At 34.6% G+C, this 17773-nt stretch overlaps 1 protein-coding gene across 2 annotated transcripts in view; it reads left to right on the plus strand.

The window, feature by feature from the left end:
• The window catches only part of ANGPT1 (angiopoietin 1), a 278618-nt gene that overhangs the window by 152009 nt on the left and 108836 nt on the right, over window positions 1–17773 (plus strand). For both annotated transcript variants that reach the window (XM_004607673.2, XM_004607674.2), the window contains exon 3: window positions 7537–7658. In XM_004607673.2, the coding sequence (XP_004607730.1) occupies window positions 7537–7658 (122 nt within the window). The remainder of the gene's footprint in view (window positions 1–7536; window positions 7659–17773) is intronic.

Raw genomic sequence — 17773 nt, forward strand, 5'->3', positions numbered from 1 at the left:
GCCTCTCTCATGGTTTTTGTGGTCACAGGACAATAAATGGGTCCAAGCACAGGATAAAAATGGAAATCAAATAATGTGAAAGCAATGTGAAGCTAGTAGAAAATTGTTTTTTTGTATATGTAATAAAGATGTTACTGCAGTTACTTCTGGAGATTCTTAGGACTTATGTCTGGCTCTGTACTCAGAAATTACTCCTAGCATTCTTAGGGGACCATATGCGGTGCTGCAGATTGAACCCATGTTGGCCACATGCAAGGCAAACACCCTCCTGACTATACTATCACTCTGACCCTAGCGATTACTACCAATTTGCCATGAGCCTGCACAGCATCTCCTATAATCAAGGTTCTGCTCTGTTCTTGCCTTTATTTGTCATGTAACTCTAAGGAATTCCTTGAAAATGAGCCTGTTTTCTCCAATTTACAATCATTTATGTGGGAACTTGAGTGTCCTAACCAAATTCTACTAAATATATCTGAGCACCTTCTTGATACAAGCCCATGATATTTTATTCCAGCTGCATGGAATATAACAATAAGTAAAGCTGTCTTTATCCTACTGATTTTTTTTTTTTTTAATTTTTTTTATTTTAATTTTTTTTTTTTTTTTTGCTTTTTGGGTCACACCCGGCGATGCACAGGGGTCACTCCTGGCTCATGCACTCAGGAATCACCCCTGGCGGTGCTCAGGGGACCATATGGGATGCTGGGATTCGAACCCGGGTCGCCCGCGTGCAAGGCAAACGCCCTACCCGCTGTGCTATCACTCCAGCCCCATCCTACTGATTTTAATTAAGTTAATGTGACAAAACTTTTCTAAACCATTTATTTCCTAACTTTCTATCAAAATAATTAGTATTGTGATTTTTTTATAGCAATAAACATGCATTTATCCAATCAACTGTGGGAGGTCTAATTCACCAATGGCCCCAGCTGCTGTGCTTTGAAATTTATCCTTCTCTTAGTGCAGAAGCCATGGTTTGCAGTAGCCAGTGACTCAGTGGGGTGGCAATAGTTAAACCTGAAGTGGGAGTTTTAGGGCTTAACAGATACATGTCATTTGCTAAGGCTGCTTCACCAGTTGCTGAATTTTCTCACAATGGCCCTGCACATTGAGACTTCCCTGATCTTTCTTCCTTCCCTCTCTTCCTCATTGCAGTCAGACCTATATCCCAGTGAGAAGGCACTGCTTGGCTTTTTCTGGCTTCTTCCCCATTTTCTTTGACAGACATTTCCCCTAATAAATTTTCTGCATGTCCAATCTTGTTGTATCATCTGCTTCTCAAAGGTCATGAACTCTTGCATCTGTTGAGTGTACTTCAGTGGTATAATTACAAATTTAAGGCAGTTTGGAACAGGTTAATCGATAAACATGAATCCTCAGGCAGAAATACATTTAAAGGGAATATTAAAAGTTGGTGCCCTGGAGCTCTATTACTTGTTTTAGGGACTAGTTGAATAAGCATGAAAACTCATCTTAATGAAAAGACAGTGAAATAAAATTGCTAATGGATTATCTAAGGAAAATGCTTGGGTAATTAATTTTCTCAAAAGGTCTTTTAAAAGTGTTTGATAACCCATTAGGAGAGAGCTTGTGAACTATGACCTAAGGGCCAAAGTCAAACTCAACCTACTATTTCTTTTTATAAGTAAAGCTTTATTGAACACAGTTATACACATTCATTCATATGTGGTGTTTTTACCACTTTCTCCACATAATGACAGAGTTGAATAATTGTGCCAGATACCATATGGCCTTCCACATCATATATATTTATTATCTGACTCTTTATTTTAAAAAATAGCCAATAACAACTGCTTAGGATTTAAACAACAAAAGAGCAAGTATTTTATGTGTCCTATTAACTAATTTGATCTTAGGATTTAGGGCAGTATTGTATACTTAAGTACACAGTAGACTCTTTCTATATGCTTGCAAAATCATTAAGTAAACTGTCATTGGTCCTTTAATTTCTGTAGTTTTAAGCCAGTATTTCTGAGTAAAGGGCAATGTTGGGTTTTTTGCTGATTTTTAGTTAATATAGATCCACTGAAATCTAATGAGCCAGAATATTGCTTTGAATAGAAACAGTCTAATGCAAAGCTGTTCTGACAAGGGCACTTAGTTGTCTATTTTCTCTGTATTCTGAAAAAACATGAGAAACTTGGTACCTTCCTGCCTACTATAATGTTGGGAGGAAGAAAAAAATTGAATGTCTTTCACTGCAACAACAAAACAATTGAATGTCTTCTATTGTAACATTGGGGAGGAAAGATAAAATTGAATGTTTCCACTGCAACAACAAAAGGGTCTCAGAGTTATTTGAAATAAATATTTGTTCTTCTTTTGGGAAGAACTCAGATTTAGCACAGCTACCTAGGTTCCACTCTGTGTCTGCTTATTATCTATGTTAGACAAGTTTCTTCTACCACAATTTCTGCCTTTGTAATTTAAATGTGTTATTTATGAAAAATAACCCAGTGAGTTGATTACTACATTCTAAGTGTAACATCCATGTAACATAAAAAATATATATAATGAGTATTATACTTTATTATAGTATCCTGTCACCGATTCATAGTATTTCTAGATTAAAGATGATTTAAATTTCTTTAATGATTCTTTCCAAAATTTTATAAACATTTTGGTTTTAGATTTTAATATTCCATTTTAATTTCTTGTAATTTTCTGCCTTAAAATATTTTTTTTTCTTGTGAAGGCCATAGTAATAGTACAGCAAGTAAGGTGCTTGCCTTGCACACATACAACCCAATTACAATCCCTGGCCTCCCATATGGTCGACCTGAGTCAGCAAGGAGTGATGCCTGAGCACAGAGTCAGGAGTAAAATCTGAGCACAGTTGGGTGTGGCCAAAAATGTGTAAAAATAATGAATAAAATTTCTCTTTGAAAAGAAGTGAGACACTTAAAAGTGTTTTAAGAAAGTGGGACATATATTTTGGTGAGTTGAGCATTGTGTTTGAGTGTTTTGAAGAAATACTAGTCTGGTCACTATATTCTGCCTCAGCAGGACACATAAGTTCAAACTTGACACACTCTTAGTGACTCTATTTTAACTTGATTAGGGCAGAAGCCACCACGTGTCTCAACGGTTGTCACCCCTCGGATATTAACAGATAATTTTTTTAGCCTTTAATTTTTAATATTTTTTATTATTGAATCACTGTGAGATAGACTCTTACAAAGCTGTTCATGCTCAGGTTTTAGTCATACAGTGTCCCAGCACCCATGCCTCCACCAGTGTACATTAGTGTACATTTCCCAGCATCAGTGTCCCCAACATCAGTGTCCCCCACCCCATCTCCAGCCATAGAGTCAGGTGTCTCTCTCTCTCTCTCCCCCCTCTCTCTTTCTCTTTTTCTCTCTCCCTCCCTCCTTCCCTTCCTTCCTCCCTCACTCCGTAATCTTTAGGTTGATGTTTGGTCATGTCTGGTCATCACTCACCAAAAGAAATCTTGTTTAGTTTTGATCTGCAACCTGACTGGGCTTGCTCCTGGCTCTGTGCTAGTTGTTATTTCTGGCAGCTTCAGGAACCGTTTGGGGTGTCAGGAATTGAACCCAGGTCTGATGCATGCTAGGCAGTCCTTTAGTCACTGTACCATCTCTCTGCTCCCCCCAAAATTATTTCTTTGATTGTGAATTTTTTAAAAAATTTTCTTTCATACCTTGTATATGTACTTTTCATTCTTATGCCAAAATCTAATTATGGGTTACTATACCTTGGCTAATATATTTTATTAAAAATATATTATTAAAGTATAAATAAGTTTATTTTAATTAATTTATTTTAAGTTTAATAAGCAGTACAGGAAATTTCATTTATTGGTTTGTACTATACCTAAATCTATACCCTTGTTTTAGTATTAATATTATTAGCAATTAACTTAATAGTATTTTGATTGTTAACTAAGTGAACAATTTAAGGAATATCAGGATGTTTTTCAAAATCAGTAAAGAATAGTTGGCTGAAATTCTCTAGCTCACTTCTTTATAGATACCTTTTAGAAATTATTTCTAAATTTTGTTATTTTTACGAGAAAAAAAAAGTTTGTATAGTTTGTAAACGTTCAAATCAAGTGTTATAATTTACATATTGTGACATCGTAGAGAATTCTTGAGTCCTGAGATGGTTTGGGGGGCTACCTTCACATGCCCTCATCTCTTTTACTTATCTCTGCTCTCTTTATTCTTTTTTCTTAGAGATGTGCTTTGGAATGTGTTTAGGCTAAAGAAGGAAATGTCTTTTGTCATTTTAATGGAACACATAGATTATTGCTAAGCAGCAAATTCTATATAGACACATGGCAAGAAAGTGGTCGATTTATCATAGTTTTCTGTATTATTCTTTCAGTTGCCCACTTTTGAACTCTAGGTCTATTTTAATATATCAGTGGAGAGAGCCGAAATAAAGCAGCAACTGGGTCAAGGTAAGGTCCCCAAAAGTAAAGAAGAGATTGGCAGTGTACTTAAAACTGACCTGAGATGACCCCACTTAGCCTAATTCAGATGTTTTATGCTGGACATCTGAGATTTGTTCCTCTTCTTCCCCTCCTTTCCGATGCTGCCTTAGACTGACACGATCATAATCAAATCTTACCTTGGTGCTCGGTTGGTCTTCTTACTCTCTCCTTACCATTTCTTAATTTGAAAGAAAACTTATTGTGCATTGCCCAGCATATCATACAGCAAGTATCTCTGAAAACCCAGTGTAGTGAGCCCTTGACAGAGCAGGGAAGGCCGGGAGGGTACCAGCTAGAGGCATCCTTTTTATCTGCAACTGGCATCCCTTAGTGCAGAGAGCCAGTAGTGAACTTAAGAGATGGTTTCTAACAGTAATGAATCCATAAAAAAATCAAACTTGATGTCTCAATAGAGGGTGATGTGGGGGTTACTTCTCAGCGTCTTTGAGCAGAAAAAACCAACTGTACCTAGAGAGATGTGAGCATTCCAGGTTGAGCAAACTGAGTATAAAATATGAAGCTGGAAATGAATTTGTCATGTGGTAGGAAATAGAAAGCCATTATTCTTGGAGCCTATTAAGTCAGGAGGAGCATGTCAGAAAGAAAGATCTGGAAAATAAGCAGATCCCTGATGGTTTAAGGACTTTGTCCTTGAAGCTAAGGATTTGGGTTTTCTATTTGCAAAAGGAAGTCATTAACTCATTAACAAGAAATAACATAATTAGCTTTATGTTTTAAAGAGATCATTCTGATCATGATCAGTATGTGGAAAATAGACTAGAAGTAGCACAAAATAGAGAAAAATTTGGAGCTATTACAGGCTTCAGATTTAGACAAAAGTAGCATTGCCTGTAATTCTGAATGGCTCTATATGTGTTCTCAGTGGACATGCAGAAAAATAATTTCTATAATTTGTACATTTTTAAATACTTGAGGATATCAGAAAGCATTGATTGCAATAAATAAGGAATGAATAGCTTTAATTTATTGGTATATGTTTGATTCAGTGACACAATGCACTCAAAGCATTCAATAAATATTTTAATGCCCAATAAAATGAATAACACTTACAGAATACTCTGTCAAACACTGCAAAATATTAACAGAAAGAGATCAGTATCACACCCAATATTTTATTAATTTATATATTTTAATTCTTATTTTATAAAAATCAAAATTTTTCCCACAAGAAGCTATGTTGACTAGTTGAAAGTTCTATTTTGTGGTTCCCTGATCTTTGCATTCTCTACTGTTTTTTCTCTGCTTCTGATTTGATCTTCAATCACAGGTTCTTATTGCTCCTTTTACTCAAATGAAATAATATGATAGGAAATTATTTTTTAATTCTAAATTACTCCACTAATATACTATTTAATCATCCATAGTAGCTTTTAGACAGGTTCTCAGTTACATATTCATGAATACTGAAATAAAGAAAAGAATCTTAGCAACTTAAAAGTTTTAAAGCACAATGCCCCATCTCACTTTCTTCTGCCTTAGCTTCACCACTGCAGGGCTGGGCATAGAGGAAAGACAGGGTAAGATTGGGTCTACAAAACTGAATCACAAGTGTAGGGTTAGAGTATATATTTAAATGTGGTAGTATGTTCCATATTTAAACATGGGTTTGTTTTGCACTATTTTTATTTATTTAAATGCTACATTGAAATATTATTTGATTGCTGAAGGTTTTATTTAAAAATTTTGTATTCCCCTTTAATAGTGCATCTAAGACATTTGACATTTTTGTTTTTGTTTTTTGTTTTCTTTTTTTTTTTTTTTTTTGACCACATCTGATTGTGCTCTTGGCTCTGCTCAGAGATCACTCCAGGCAGTGTTCAGGTACCAAATGCATTGCTGAAAAAAAAAAAAAAACAGTTTAGTTCAACTCACCTTATTCTTACCTTATGCTGGGTCCCTAGCCCCCAGCAGCTAACTCTTATCTCACCATAATTTCTATCTTGTTCCCCTGTAAATACATCTCTCTCCTGCACCTTTATTCATGTCTAACTTCAGATATATCAGTTATTTTTTAAAGGCTTTGTGATGTACACATCCCCAAATTTAGAGTACAGCACAGGAAAGGAGGAAAAGTACCCAAGCACTTTTTTATATATAGCCAATAGAATATAGGATGCTTATCTAGAAAATAAATCTAGTTAAGTTTGATAGCTCACATGCTGTATGCCACCCCCCCGCCCTCCCCAGACACACCAGGAGTAATCCTCGAACACTTAGCCAGGAGTAAGCCCAAGTGCCCCTGGGTGTGCCCCAGGCTCCTTTAAAAAAAGAATCCAGGAAAATATGGGAGTTCTGTTAGTGTAAATTTTAGAGAAGAACCTTTAGATTGCTTCTTACTCTCCTAAAGTTCTGAACTGTACCATGAGTCTAATGATTAAAAATTAATTGAGTGTATCTACATTTTCTAGAAGAAAATGTTTGTGTAGTGTGGGCAGAAGTACAACTGTAGTAGTTCTCTCTAACTGGACTATCGTACAATATAAAATCCTAGTCACTTCCCTTACTAAGACTACACCTTAGGATAATGTGACCCTCCTTCTACTTTTCTTTTTTTTTAAAATACAACATTTTAAATTATATAAGTATAAAGCAAGTAGTACAGGAGATTGACCTATGAATTTTTTTTTCTTTTTGGGTCATACCCAGTGATGCACAGGGGTTACTCCTGGCTCTGCACTCAAGAATTACTCCTGGCGGTACTCAGGGGACCATACGGGATGCTAGGAATCAAACCCAGGTCAGCCATGTGCAAGGCAAATGACCTACCTGCTGTGCTATCTCTCCAGCCCCTGACCTATGAATTTAGTACGTGGAAATGAAGCATAAGAAATAGAGTTAACAATTGAATTTCTAACCAAATTGTAAACTCGGTCCCAAACAAATTTAAAATAATATAAAGCATTAATTAGAATTTTTACCATTTGATGACTTGTTTTGGAAGAAACATTCCTTCCAAGGAAATAAAACAATCAAATTTAAAAATAGCTAATGCTTGTTGATTATAATTGTGAAATATTTTCATGTTTTATCTTAAGGTACTAAATCAAACTTCTCGTCTTGAAATACAACTTCTGGAGAATTCATTATCGACATATAAGCTTGAGAAGCAACTACTTCAACAGACTAATGAAATCCTAAAGATTCATGAGAAAAACAGGTGAGGGGTGTTGTGTTCCAAAAAATGTTTTGTATGTATTTATTATCCTTTACCTCTCTGCCAACTCCTAAATATTTAGTAGTTTAAAGAAAAGAAAAATTAATTTTTAATATATGAAGAAGAGTTTATGGAGAACATATTACAAATATATCAATAATAAATGTAATGGTTTCTTATTATCCTTTTAAAGTATTTGTTTTATGACTTTTAACACAAATTTCCCTTATATTCAGTTGTTTATATCTAGGTATATTTACAAAAATAATCTGACTTTACAACTGAATGTTATACCTACTCTATGAATAAATGTATCACTGTATCACTATCATCCCGTTGCTCATCAGTTTACTGGAGCAGGCACCAGTAATGTCTCCATTGTGAGACTTCTTGTTACTGTTTTTGGCATATCGAATACGCCACAGGTAGCTTGCCAGGCTCTGCCATGTGGGTGAGATACTCTCAGTAGCTTGCCGGGCTCTCCGAGAGGAGCAGAGGAATCGAATCCTGGTCGGTCTCATGCAAGGCAAACACCCTACCGCTGTGCTATCGCTCCAGCCCCATGAATAAATGTACAGAATGCAAATCTATAGCTGTACAGGAAATAAAACCTCACTATTACATAAAATAAAAATCCAGTACCTTGAATTTTCCTTTTAGTTGCCATTAAACTTGTACAAAGCAAGATTTTTAAATTCAAAGATCATGCAATAGAGAGAAGCAAAGTTTAGTTTTTATTTCTCCCTGTTTAAATTTCTTTGACTGTCTCTACACACGTTTTATAAACCGAATCATGGCAGTTGAATGAAATCGGACTCTGAGATCTTCAAAGCTGAGATGTAATATTTGACTATATTATTTTGTTTTCCTATTTTTTCAATTTATTAAAACAATAAGGAAAAGAATAAGTAACAAAGATACTCCCTCAGTGCAGGGAGTAGTGCTTGAAGAGGAACTCCCTAAACCAAGTTTCTTACGTTACTCAATTTTCCTACATTATTTCCTCCTTAGATTATTTTACCATTACTGATACACTGGATAGTTCAAAACATGGCTCCAGTGTGGACAAGTTTGTGACACAATAATTGCATTTTTTTTCTGAGTATCTGGATGTTTTGAAGTTTTAGTTATTGTTTATTATGTTGAGTTGGACCTCTGTATTGCTGGAATCTTGTCCAATACCGTTGTGTCAGTGGAATTGTTTTTGTCTTCTAAACCAAGAAGGAACCTATTAGGGCTGCCAGTTCTCTTACTTTACAGATGAGGAAGCTGACTATGCAAGTCAGCAGTCCATGCCAGGTCACAAAGCATGTTGCTTACAGAACTGGCATACGTAACTCATTTCTGGCCTGCTTTCTTCACTGTAGCAGAATGCCTCTTGATATATTGACAGTTTAGGATTTACCAACTCCAGCTTCATGCTAAAAGTAAAACAAAGCACCACAGTTGTAGTTAAACCATTGCGTTAAAAAATAAATGCTATTGGGTTAGAGTCTGAATGGCCAGAATTCATACCCCATGACTTGTATATCTAAAAAGTTTTGCATTTTTTTTCTAGTACTGTCATGGGCAAAATTGTAAAACTATGAATAAATTTTACAGGAATTGACTGTATTGGTTAGTGATTAAATGTTTGAAATTGAAAATGCTATTAAAATATACAATTTCCCTGCTGCATTTTCACAGTAATCGGACATATGCACATAACAGGTATGGCCTACGCCATCCCTAGACTTAGGGTTCTACCAGACTATAATTTTGTCACTAAAGTGAACCTTCACATATAGTTTACATTGAATAAAAAAGCTATTTGGAAGCTTTTTTCTAGGAATGTATAGATATATTAAAGCAATGATAATTTTATCGTATTTTAAGTTGTTTAATAATTAGATTAATAATGTGCATATATTATAGTAAAGGGATAAGTTATACAAAAGGACATTAATCACTACCATTACTTTACATTGAACTACATATGTTGTTCACTATTTACAAATATATTTTTCACAATTAAAGTCTTCCATATGCTGTTTTATAGGTTGCTTCCTTTGGAGTTAGTTACCTTTTCTAAAAGATGCATGTTCTAAAACATGGTATTTTATTGTATGGTGTGACCCTGGATGTTTTTAATATACTTTCTACAGTTTACTGAGTATGTTACCACTTACTTTTATCTTTTAGAAAAGTTGTCAGAGTGAATTTTGGTTCTTTACAAATTTTGGTATTGCACATTAATTCCTCATCTTCATCGGACACGTTAGCTATCAGGATACCATTTAAAAAAAATTGAAAGCCTGAAAGGATTCACCCTTAACTACAAAAATTAATGATGTCCTAGGTGTCATTTGTGTTCAAATATCCTCGTCTCTGTCTTTTTCTCCTTTCCTTTCTGCTCATTTTCATTCCTTCTTTTGTTTTTTTCTTTCTTTTTCAAAAAATATATCCATCCCTTCTACCTTAATTTCAGATCATTTTGGTTGTCTCCATCATGGTTTTTGATATGGTACCTGGTACTGTTTTCTACTACGAAATTCTTACCATGAAATGGTCAGTGTTTTAAAGGGTAAGTGCTTAACAGTTGTTCTCTCTGTTCATCAGTACAGCTGAGTCAAGGCTAGGGCTCAACTGCAGGTCACTGACATGATTGCCAGCACAGACAGGTATTCTGATTTTACCTCCTTTGATTTAATCCTAATATTGGAGGAAAATTTGCATTTTCTTACACATCTGCCACATACCATTTATTGTTTTCCATGACTTTTTTTTAGGATTATACAATTCCTTATCCAGAAATACAATAATTTATTATGAGTAAGTGACTTAAAATTAATTCATATTAATTTATTTATTTGCTCAGGTTAATAGAAAGTTACATGTGTCTTTTTCATCTGCCATGCACCTCTTTATGTTTTTCCCTGAGGAATGACATTGTTTCACATGTGATTAGGAGTGGAGTGACTATCAGTGTGTTCTAGATCCTGACATAACTGTATCCCCACGTTTCTCTGTCTGCTTCCTGTTGCTGGTTGCACTAGGTATGCTGGAGTAGTTGGGGAATTTATACTATTAAACCAAACATATTCTTCGATAAACCACTTAGGAAATAAAGTGTGTTTTTCTTTTAATAAGCCAAAAATATTCATTTGTGATGCACAACATACTTTCTGCATTATTATTATTGATTTTCACACATGACATAGAATTAGAGAATCCCTTACCAAGCACTTTATAGAGCAGTAAGATCAAGAGCCTGCCCCTGACCATTTGAGTAGCTGGAAAGTCAGAGTCAAGCATAAAATTGCTTATATGTATTTTAAAAAGAGTTTATTAATTATCCATACCCTTGTCTTTAAATCTTAATCCTTCAAATGCAGCCAGAAGCTATTTCTACTTGAGGTATCTCTGAAATGGAGGAGCAGTTGTCTTTAGCTGACCATGTCTGGTTTGGATCAAGTAATACACTTTGCAAAGAGGATTATCTAAATTAAGCTTTGCTTCCTCCCCAAGGAATGTGAGGAGTTGTGTCTGGGTTTGTGACTTACCGGCTTTGTGTGTGATGGGCTCTCAGTTGCCAAGTCAGTGAGTGGGTCCCTAGGAGGGTCCACCACTTGTTTGGCAGAACAAGGAGCAATATTTTATGGATAGGATTATACTGCCCAATCATGCTGAGAGGTCTTGTTAATTTTCATACTGACAAATTATATGCATCACTAGTAGGGTTGAAATAATTTTTGTCTCATTGGAGTTTTATTTATATGCTGTATCACTGTATCACTGTCATCACATTATTCATCGATTTGCTGGAGTGGGCACCAGTAGCATCTCCATTCTTCTCAGCCCTGAGATTTTAGCAGCCTCTCCTTACTTGTCTTTCCCAATGATTGGAAGCTCTGTCAGGGTCAAGGGAATGAGACCTGTTAGTGTTACTGCATTTGGCATATCGAATATGCCACTGGGAGCTTGCCAGGTTCTTCAGTATTTATATGCTAAATGACCAAAAGCTTAAAGCAGAATACATCATCTTTCTTTCTTTCTTTCTTTCTTTCTTTCTTTCTTTCTTTCTTTCTTTCTTTCTTTCTTTCTTTCTTTCTTTCTTTCTTTCTTTCTTTCTTTCTTTCTTTCTTTCTTTCTCTCTTTCTTTCTTTCTTTCTTTCTCTCTTTCTCTCTCTTTCTTTCTTTCTTTCTTTCTTTCTTTCTTTCTTTCTTTCTTTCTTTCTTTCTTTCTTTCTTCTTTCTCTCTTTGGTTTCTATCTTTCTCTTAAATCTTTTTTAGGATTAACCTTTGTTTACACTTTGTTGCCATATCCATCTAGTGAAATCTAAGATTTCAGTTTGCTTTTTTGAAATTTTTTCTTTCATTGGATGCTTTCCTAATTTTAAAATTTGAATATCTTTGGGAAATAAGAGACCAGTGAATGGCCTGTATGATGGACGTACACAATCAATAATCTAAAAAATGGCAGCAGTTATATTTCCCTTGCACGTAGGGAGTTTGTATAACCACAAAGTGATACATCAAATTTCGAGCTTCTAGTAGATTCCTCTAGTAAGTGTCCTGTTTCTGCTCAAAACAATAGAAAAGAGGTGAACAGAGATGTATATTCCTTCAGCTTAACTTTATGTGTAACTAGATCTTTTGGCCTGAAAGTTTGGTTGACTGACCAGGATTCAAAGTCTCTGGCTTAACCCTACTTTTCGCAAGATGAGAGTATAACCAGGAAAAACATGAATTTGGTGAAAAAAATGAAATGACATTTTTTTTCTCTACTAAAATCAAAATTTGATGAAATCCTACATCATTAGAATGTAGATGACTGGAAACAGGGTTCAGAAAGAGAGTACAGAGGACAGGGTGCTTGCCTTGCATACAATCAGTGACACCCCATATTATATTCTAAACCCTGCCAAGAGGGCTCACTGAGTACAGAGCCAAGTGTGAACCCTGAGCACTGTTTGTGACATAAAAACAAAAGCAAAATAAGGGAAACTACACCCATTGTACAATGGAGCATTTGGGGCTTCCTTGATACCTGTGCTGAATATGCAGAATGAACATTCAGGAAATCTTTAGAATGACCATGCAGAGTAAAACTTGACACGTGATGACCATTTCGACACAGTTTTAGCAAATGTAATATATTACCTATTGAGGTAGTGTCAGATGGACATTTATTTATGACTGCTGGGTTTATACATAATTATTAGCCCTCCAAATAATACTATAAATTGCATATCACTTTCTATGACACAAAAAGAACTAAAGTTCACAAAGGCCAAGTACCTTGCCAGGTCAAAGTTAATTAGGGTGTGAGTTCATGATAATTCTGTCTTAATTATTATAAACATATTTCCAACATGATTCAGTCTCAAGATTAATTGATATAATTACCCTTTTAAAATAAGCAAATATGAAATTTAAGAAAGAGATAGGCTTGTTAGTTTTGGACTATCTATATATAGATTATTTTTTTCCTCCTAATTCTGGAGTAGAAAATATAAAATATTTATTTACCTTGGGAATTCACTGAACTTATTTGACAAGTCTCATCTATCTTCTAGCTAGAGTTTACAGCAAGTTAATAAGCTAATTCATTTTAAGTGATTCAAGCATTTATAATTTCAACATACATATTACTACAGTAGCATTCAGTTTTAATAGTTGATATTAATAGATTATTCAGTTTTAATAGTTGATGTGCCTAAAAAGATACTTTTAGTTAATATTATACTCAATTTAATAAATTATTTTTATATTCTAAAGTAAAATATTAATTCTAGTATTATTTTAGGTTGAGTGATATTAATTATTAAAATGAAACACCAAGTAAAACTATTAGAGTTTATATTACTATACATACAGTACAAATTGATGAACAGGAGAACTATAGATCGATTATAGACACAACTATGATTTAATAGGACTTTTTTTCTCCTAAAATTAAAAAAAATAATTTTATGTTCTACAACACTTTCATTTGAATTTCATTAACTTTAGGTTTTTGGAGTATAACCTAAATCCAAGGGTCATCCTTGTTTTTCCCTTGCACTGAGTATTCCTTTATAGCTTACCAGTCAGTGTTGATATTATCCAAGTTACTCTCCTAAGTATGTTTTGAAATTTTTGTATTGAATCACCATGAATTGCAAGATTGCAAAGAAATTTATGATTGAGTTCTAGGCATATATATCATTCCAACACCGTCCTAAGTATTTTTTTAATCTATCCATTGTTTCCACTGATTACTTATCAAATACTCATTAATGCTTGTTTCAGTAACTACAAAATCTTTTGATTTATGTCTCTCAAGCCTACTATCTGGTGCTCTGTCAAAGTTTTCTTTAAAAAGTACAAGTCAGCATTTTTCTTGTTTTACTCATCTCAATCAGATGATTCTGCCCAATTTTTAATCTCTAGATAGAGTTTCCCAACAACCGAACGGTGCCCTGAACCTAACTTAAGAAAAATTTAAATTCCTTAGTACAGAACACAGTTAAAAACCACATTTTATAATCTTTTCTAAGTTTTTTATTAGAAGGGTCTAATATCTTAGAGTGGGTGATATTTAAGATCAGACTATCTAGGTTTAACTTTTTCTTGATTCCTTGTATAATCACATATTATTTGTATGATTTTAGCTACTTAATTTGAATTCTCTGTGTTTGATTTTCAAATTTTTAACAGTGTTGATGCTAACAGTAGTATTAGAGTTGATATCATGATTAATTAGATTAATGCACGTGAAACTCTGAGAATAGTGCCTAACACATAGTAATTTAATTCTGCTAGTTATTAATGCAACACTGAATACATGATATTGTTTCCTACCTGTTTATTGTTTATCATTTGTAAAATGGTCTGTCATTGCTTATTGAGCTGACAAATTTCTATCCATCAAAAGTCAGTGTAGATGTCACCTCCTTCAAAGACCCATCTCTAACTTTCAAGACAGTTTTCTCACTACAATATGTGTGAATATGTATGTCTTGTTTTGCTTCACCATTTCAGTTATTTCATTGCATTATAGTGTGTGTGTATGTGTGTGTGTATGTGTGTTTGTGTTTATCTCTCCACTATTAAGCTGTAACCTGAAATATAGAGACTGTCTTATTTATCTTTCTTTTTTTGCTTTTTGGGTCACACCCAGCGATGCTCAGGGTCCACTCCTGGCTTTGCACCCAGGAATCGCTCCCGGCAGTGCTTGGGAGACCACATGGGATGCCGGGGATCGAACCCGGGTTGGCCGTGTGCAAGTCAAACGCCCTACCCGCTGTGCTATTGCTCCGGCCCCTGTCTTATTTATCTTTGTCTGTATGCTCCCAGGCACACTTCCTTCTCATAGTATATATTAATATTAAATGTATTTTGAAGGTTGGCTGAATGGTAAATTGGCAAATATCCCAGTAACACTATGCCAGGAAATGTCACTTATTAATACATAAACACATACATGTAAATTCTATAAAACATGCTTAATGGAAAATAAAAACTAAATTGTTTACATTAAATATTGTAAATATGATATTTTTCTCAATCTAACTTAACAGAGATAGTGTTTATATCACTACTCTGGATTCCTAAATATTGACTGCATGACATCCAAGGTACTAGTCCATGTTCTGAATTCACTAATTCAGCTTAAGTTTTTCCCAGGAATTTTCCCAGGGCATTTTAGATCCATGAGAGTTCATCACATCTCTTTGATTAATTTTTGAAAGTTACAGATTTTATCTGAACATTAAATGACAAAGAAATCTGTACAACTCAGAGTCAGTCTCCCTAATTCCATATTGTTTCACTATCATCACTGCCTATAGAGAATCATCATTAATAAATTAACAATTTGATGCTTACTCTTGTAGACTTTTTATACCAAATCTGTTAATATATTCGTATGTACTTGTGTGTATATATATAGAGAGAGTTATGTGTGTTTACACAGAAACACTGCTGTATAAAATTTTGTATACACAGACATAAATCCATATATGTATTAAATGTGTAAAACTTAGTTTGTAATGCTCTGTTATTTCAACTTATGGAAATTAGCATCGATTATTACACACGTAGCTAAATACAGATATGTTGTATTCATTGTTATGGATGCTCCATTATTTATTACAAGTTATGTTATTATCTAAAATTTTCACATATTAAAATTATCTCTGGATTTTACATTATCTCCAAGTATACAAGGCTTGCTAATTTCTCGAACCTTTGCTGGCTATTTTATTCAATTGTCTACATGACAATGCATCTTTTTGGGAACCTTTGCATTTCTTCTCCTATAACTAGAATATATATATATATATATTCTTTTTTTTGGGGGGGGGTCACACCCACCGATGCTCAGGGGTTACTCTTGGCTTTGCACTCAGGAATTACTCCTGGCGGTGCTTGGGGGACCATATGGGATGCCTGGGATCGAACCCTGGTCGGCCGCGTGCAAGGCAAACACCCTACCCGCTGTGCTATCGCTCCGGCCCCTATTCTTATTTTTATTAAATTATTTTGCCTTGCTTTATATACTAATTGTTGTTAAAACTTTGCAACATTTGGAGGCATATTTGTCTTTGGTGTGCTATATATTGTTCAATCTGTTTTCAATAGAAGCATTGCATTGTTATATCAAAAGTGTAGTGATCTTTTTCTTCTTGGTTTATGGTTCATACAGCATATTTAGGTTTTTTTAATTTGCCCCCAAAATACAAAGTATGGGTCATTGTTCACTTAATGTAATCTATGCTTCTGATCAAGATACAAATTATTTAAGAAAACTCATATTATGAGAGAAAATAAATTGTCTTAATTAGAAGTTTACAGTATAAAATTATCCTGAATTTATGATTGTCTTGTTTGAGTGGGGGGAAAATTCTTCTTAAAACCCATGTTTATAACAAATTGACACCATAAATATTTTAAAAATGAAAACATATAAACATCTGGAAGTCGTTTCGTACAGAAAAAACTGGGGAAAGTTTCTGTATTTCCAACACCTCTCTCCTATGAAGGACTGGATTTATATACATCACTGTATCACTATCATCCCATTGCTCATCGATTTGCTCAAGTGGGCACCAGTAACGTCTCCATTGTGAGACTTGTTACTGTTTTTGGCATATCGAATATGCCACGGGTAGCTTGCCAGGCTCTTTCATGCGGGCGAGATACTCTCGGTAGTGCACGGGTGGAGGGATGGGTGTTTGATCATTGTGAGATTGTAACCCAAACATGAAAGCTTGTAACTATCTCACGGTGATTCAATAAAATTTAAAAAAATTAAACGAAAAAGAAAAAAGAGATACTCTTGGTAGCTTGCTGGTCTCTCTGAGAGGGGCGGAGAAATCAACCCGGGTCGACCACGTGCAAGGTGAACACCCTACCTGCTGTGCTATCACTCCAGCCCATTTACAAACATAGAGCTAAACAAATTGTAACTTCTGTGAACTCATTGGCTGCTATGGTAAGAACTCGGTTATGGGAAGCAATTCAAAATTTTTTTTTAAATTGTAAAAGTTTCAAGATGTGTTCAATGATCTGAAATATTTCCAGTGAGATATGTTGGTAGAGGCAGATAGTGGAAATGAGGAGAGACAACCCCAAGCTTCAAATAAGGATTTGTGTGCACTCAGAACTTTTTGCTGGAGTTCAAGGCCTAGATTATTGTGTTTATTTTATTTTTCATTAAAGTGCACCTCTGCCTCAAACTAGAAGTTAAGTGCCAAAGTTCTATGCATGTCTCTTCTCAAAGTGTTTCAGAAGGATGAGAAACAGGAAGTATTGAAAATCCTGTGAGAAACTCTGAATGGATGTCTCCATCTGTATAAATTTAGGTACACAGCTTCATAAATTATTGTTCTATGATATACTAATCGTAATATATGCTTCATAATTAAACTATTTAATAGAAGCTTCCTAAAATCTTAACAGTGTAACTCTTAATATTGGAGTTCTTGATAAAAATAGACCGGATGCCCTCTTAAAAGAAATGCACCGGAGTTTGGAATCTACACGGTTGGGATTTACTATTTAAATGTGAACTGAACTTTTTGCTGAAGGCTGTCATTAGAGAAAATATTTCTGCTTTCTCATATAATTTTTGGACCCTGGAACTCTAACT

This window comes from Sorex araneus, chromosome 2, assembly GCF_027595985.1.
Source record: "Sorex araneus isolate mSorAra2 chromosome 2, mSorAra2.pri, whole genome shotgun sequence".
NCBI lineage: Eukaryota > Metazoa > Chordata > Mammalia > Eulipotyphla > Soricidae > Sorex > Sorex araneus.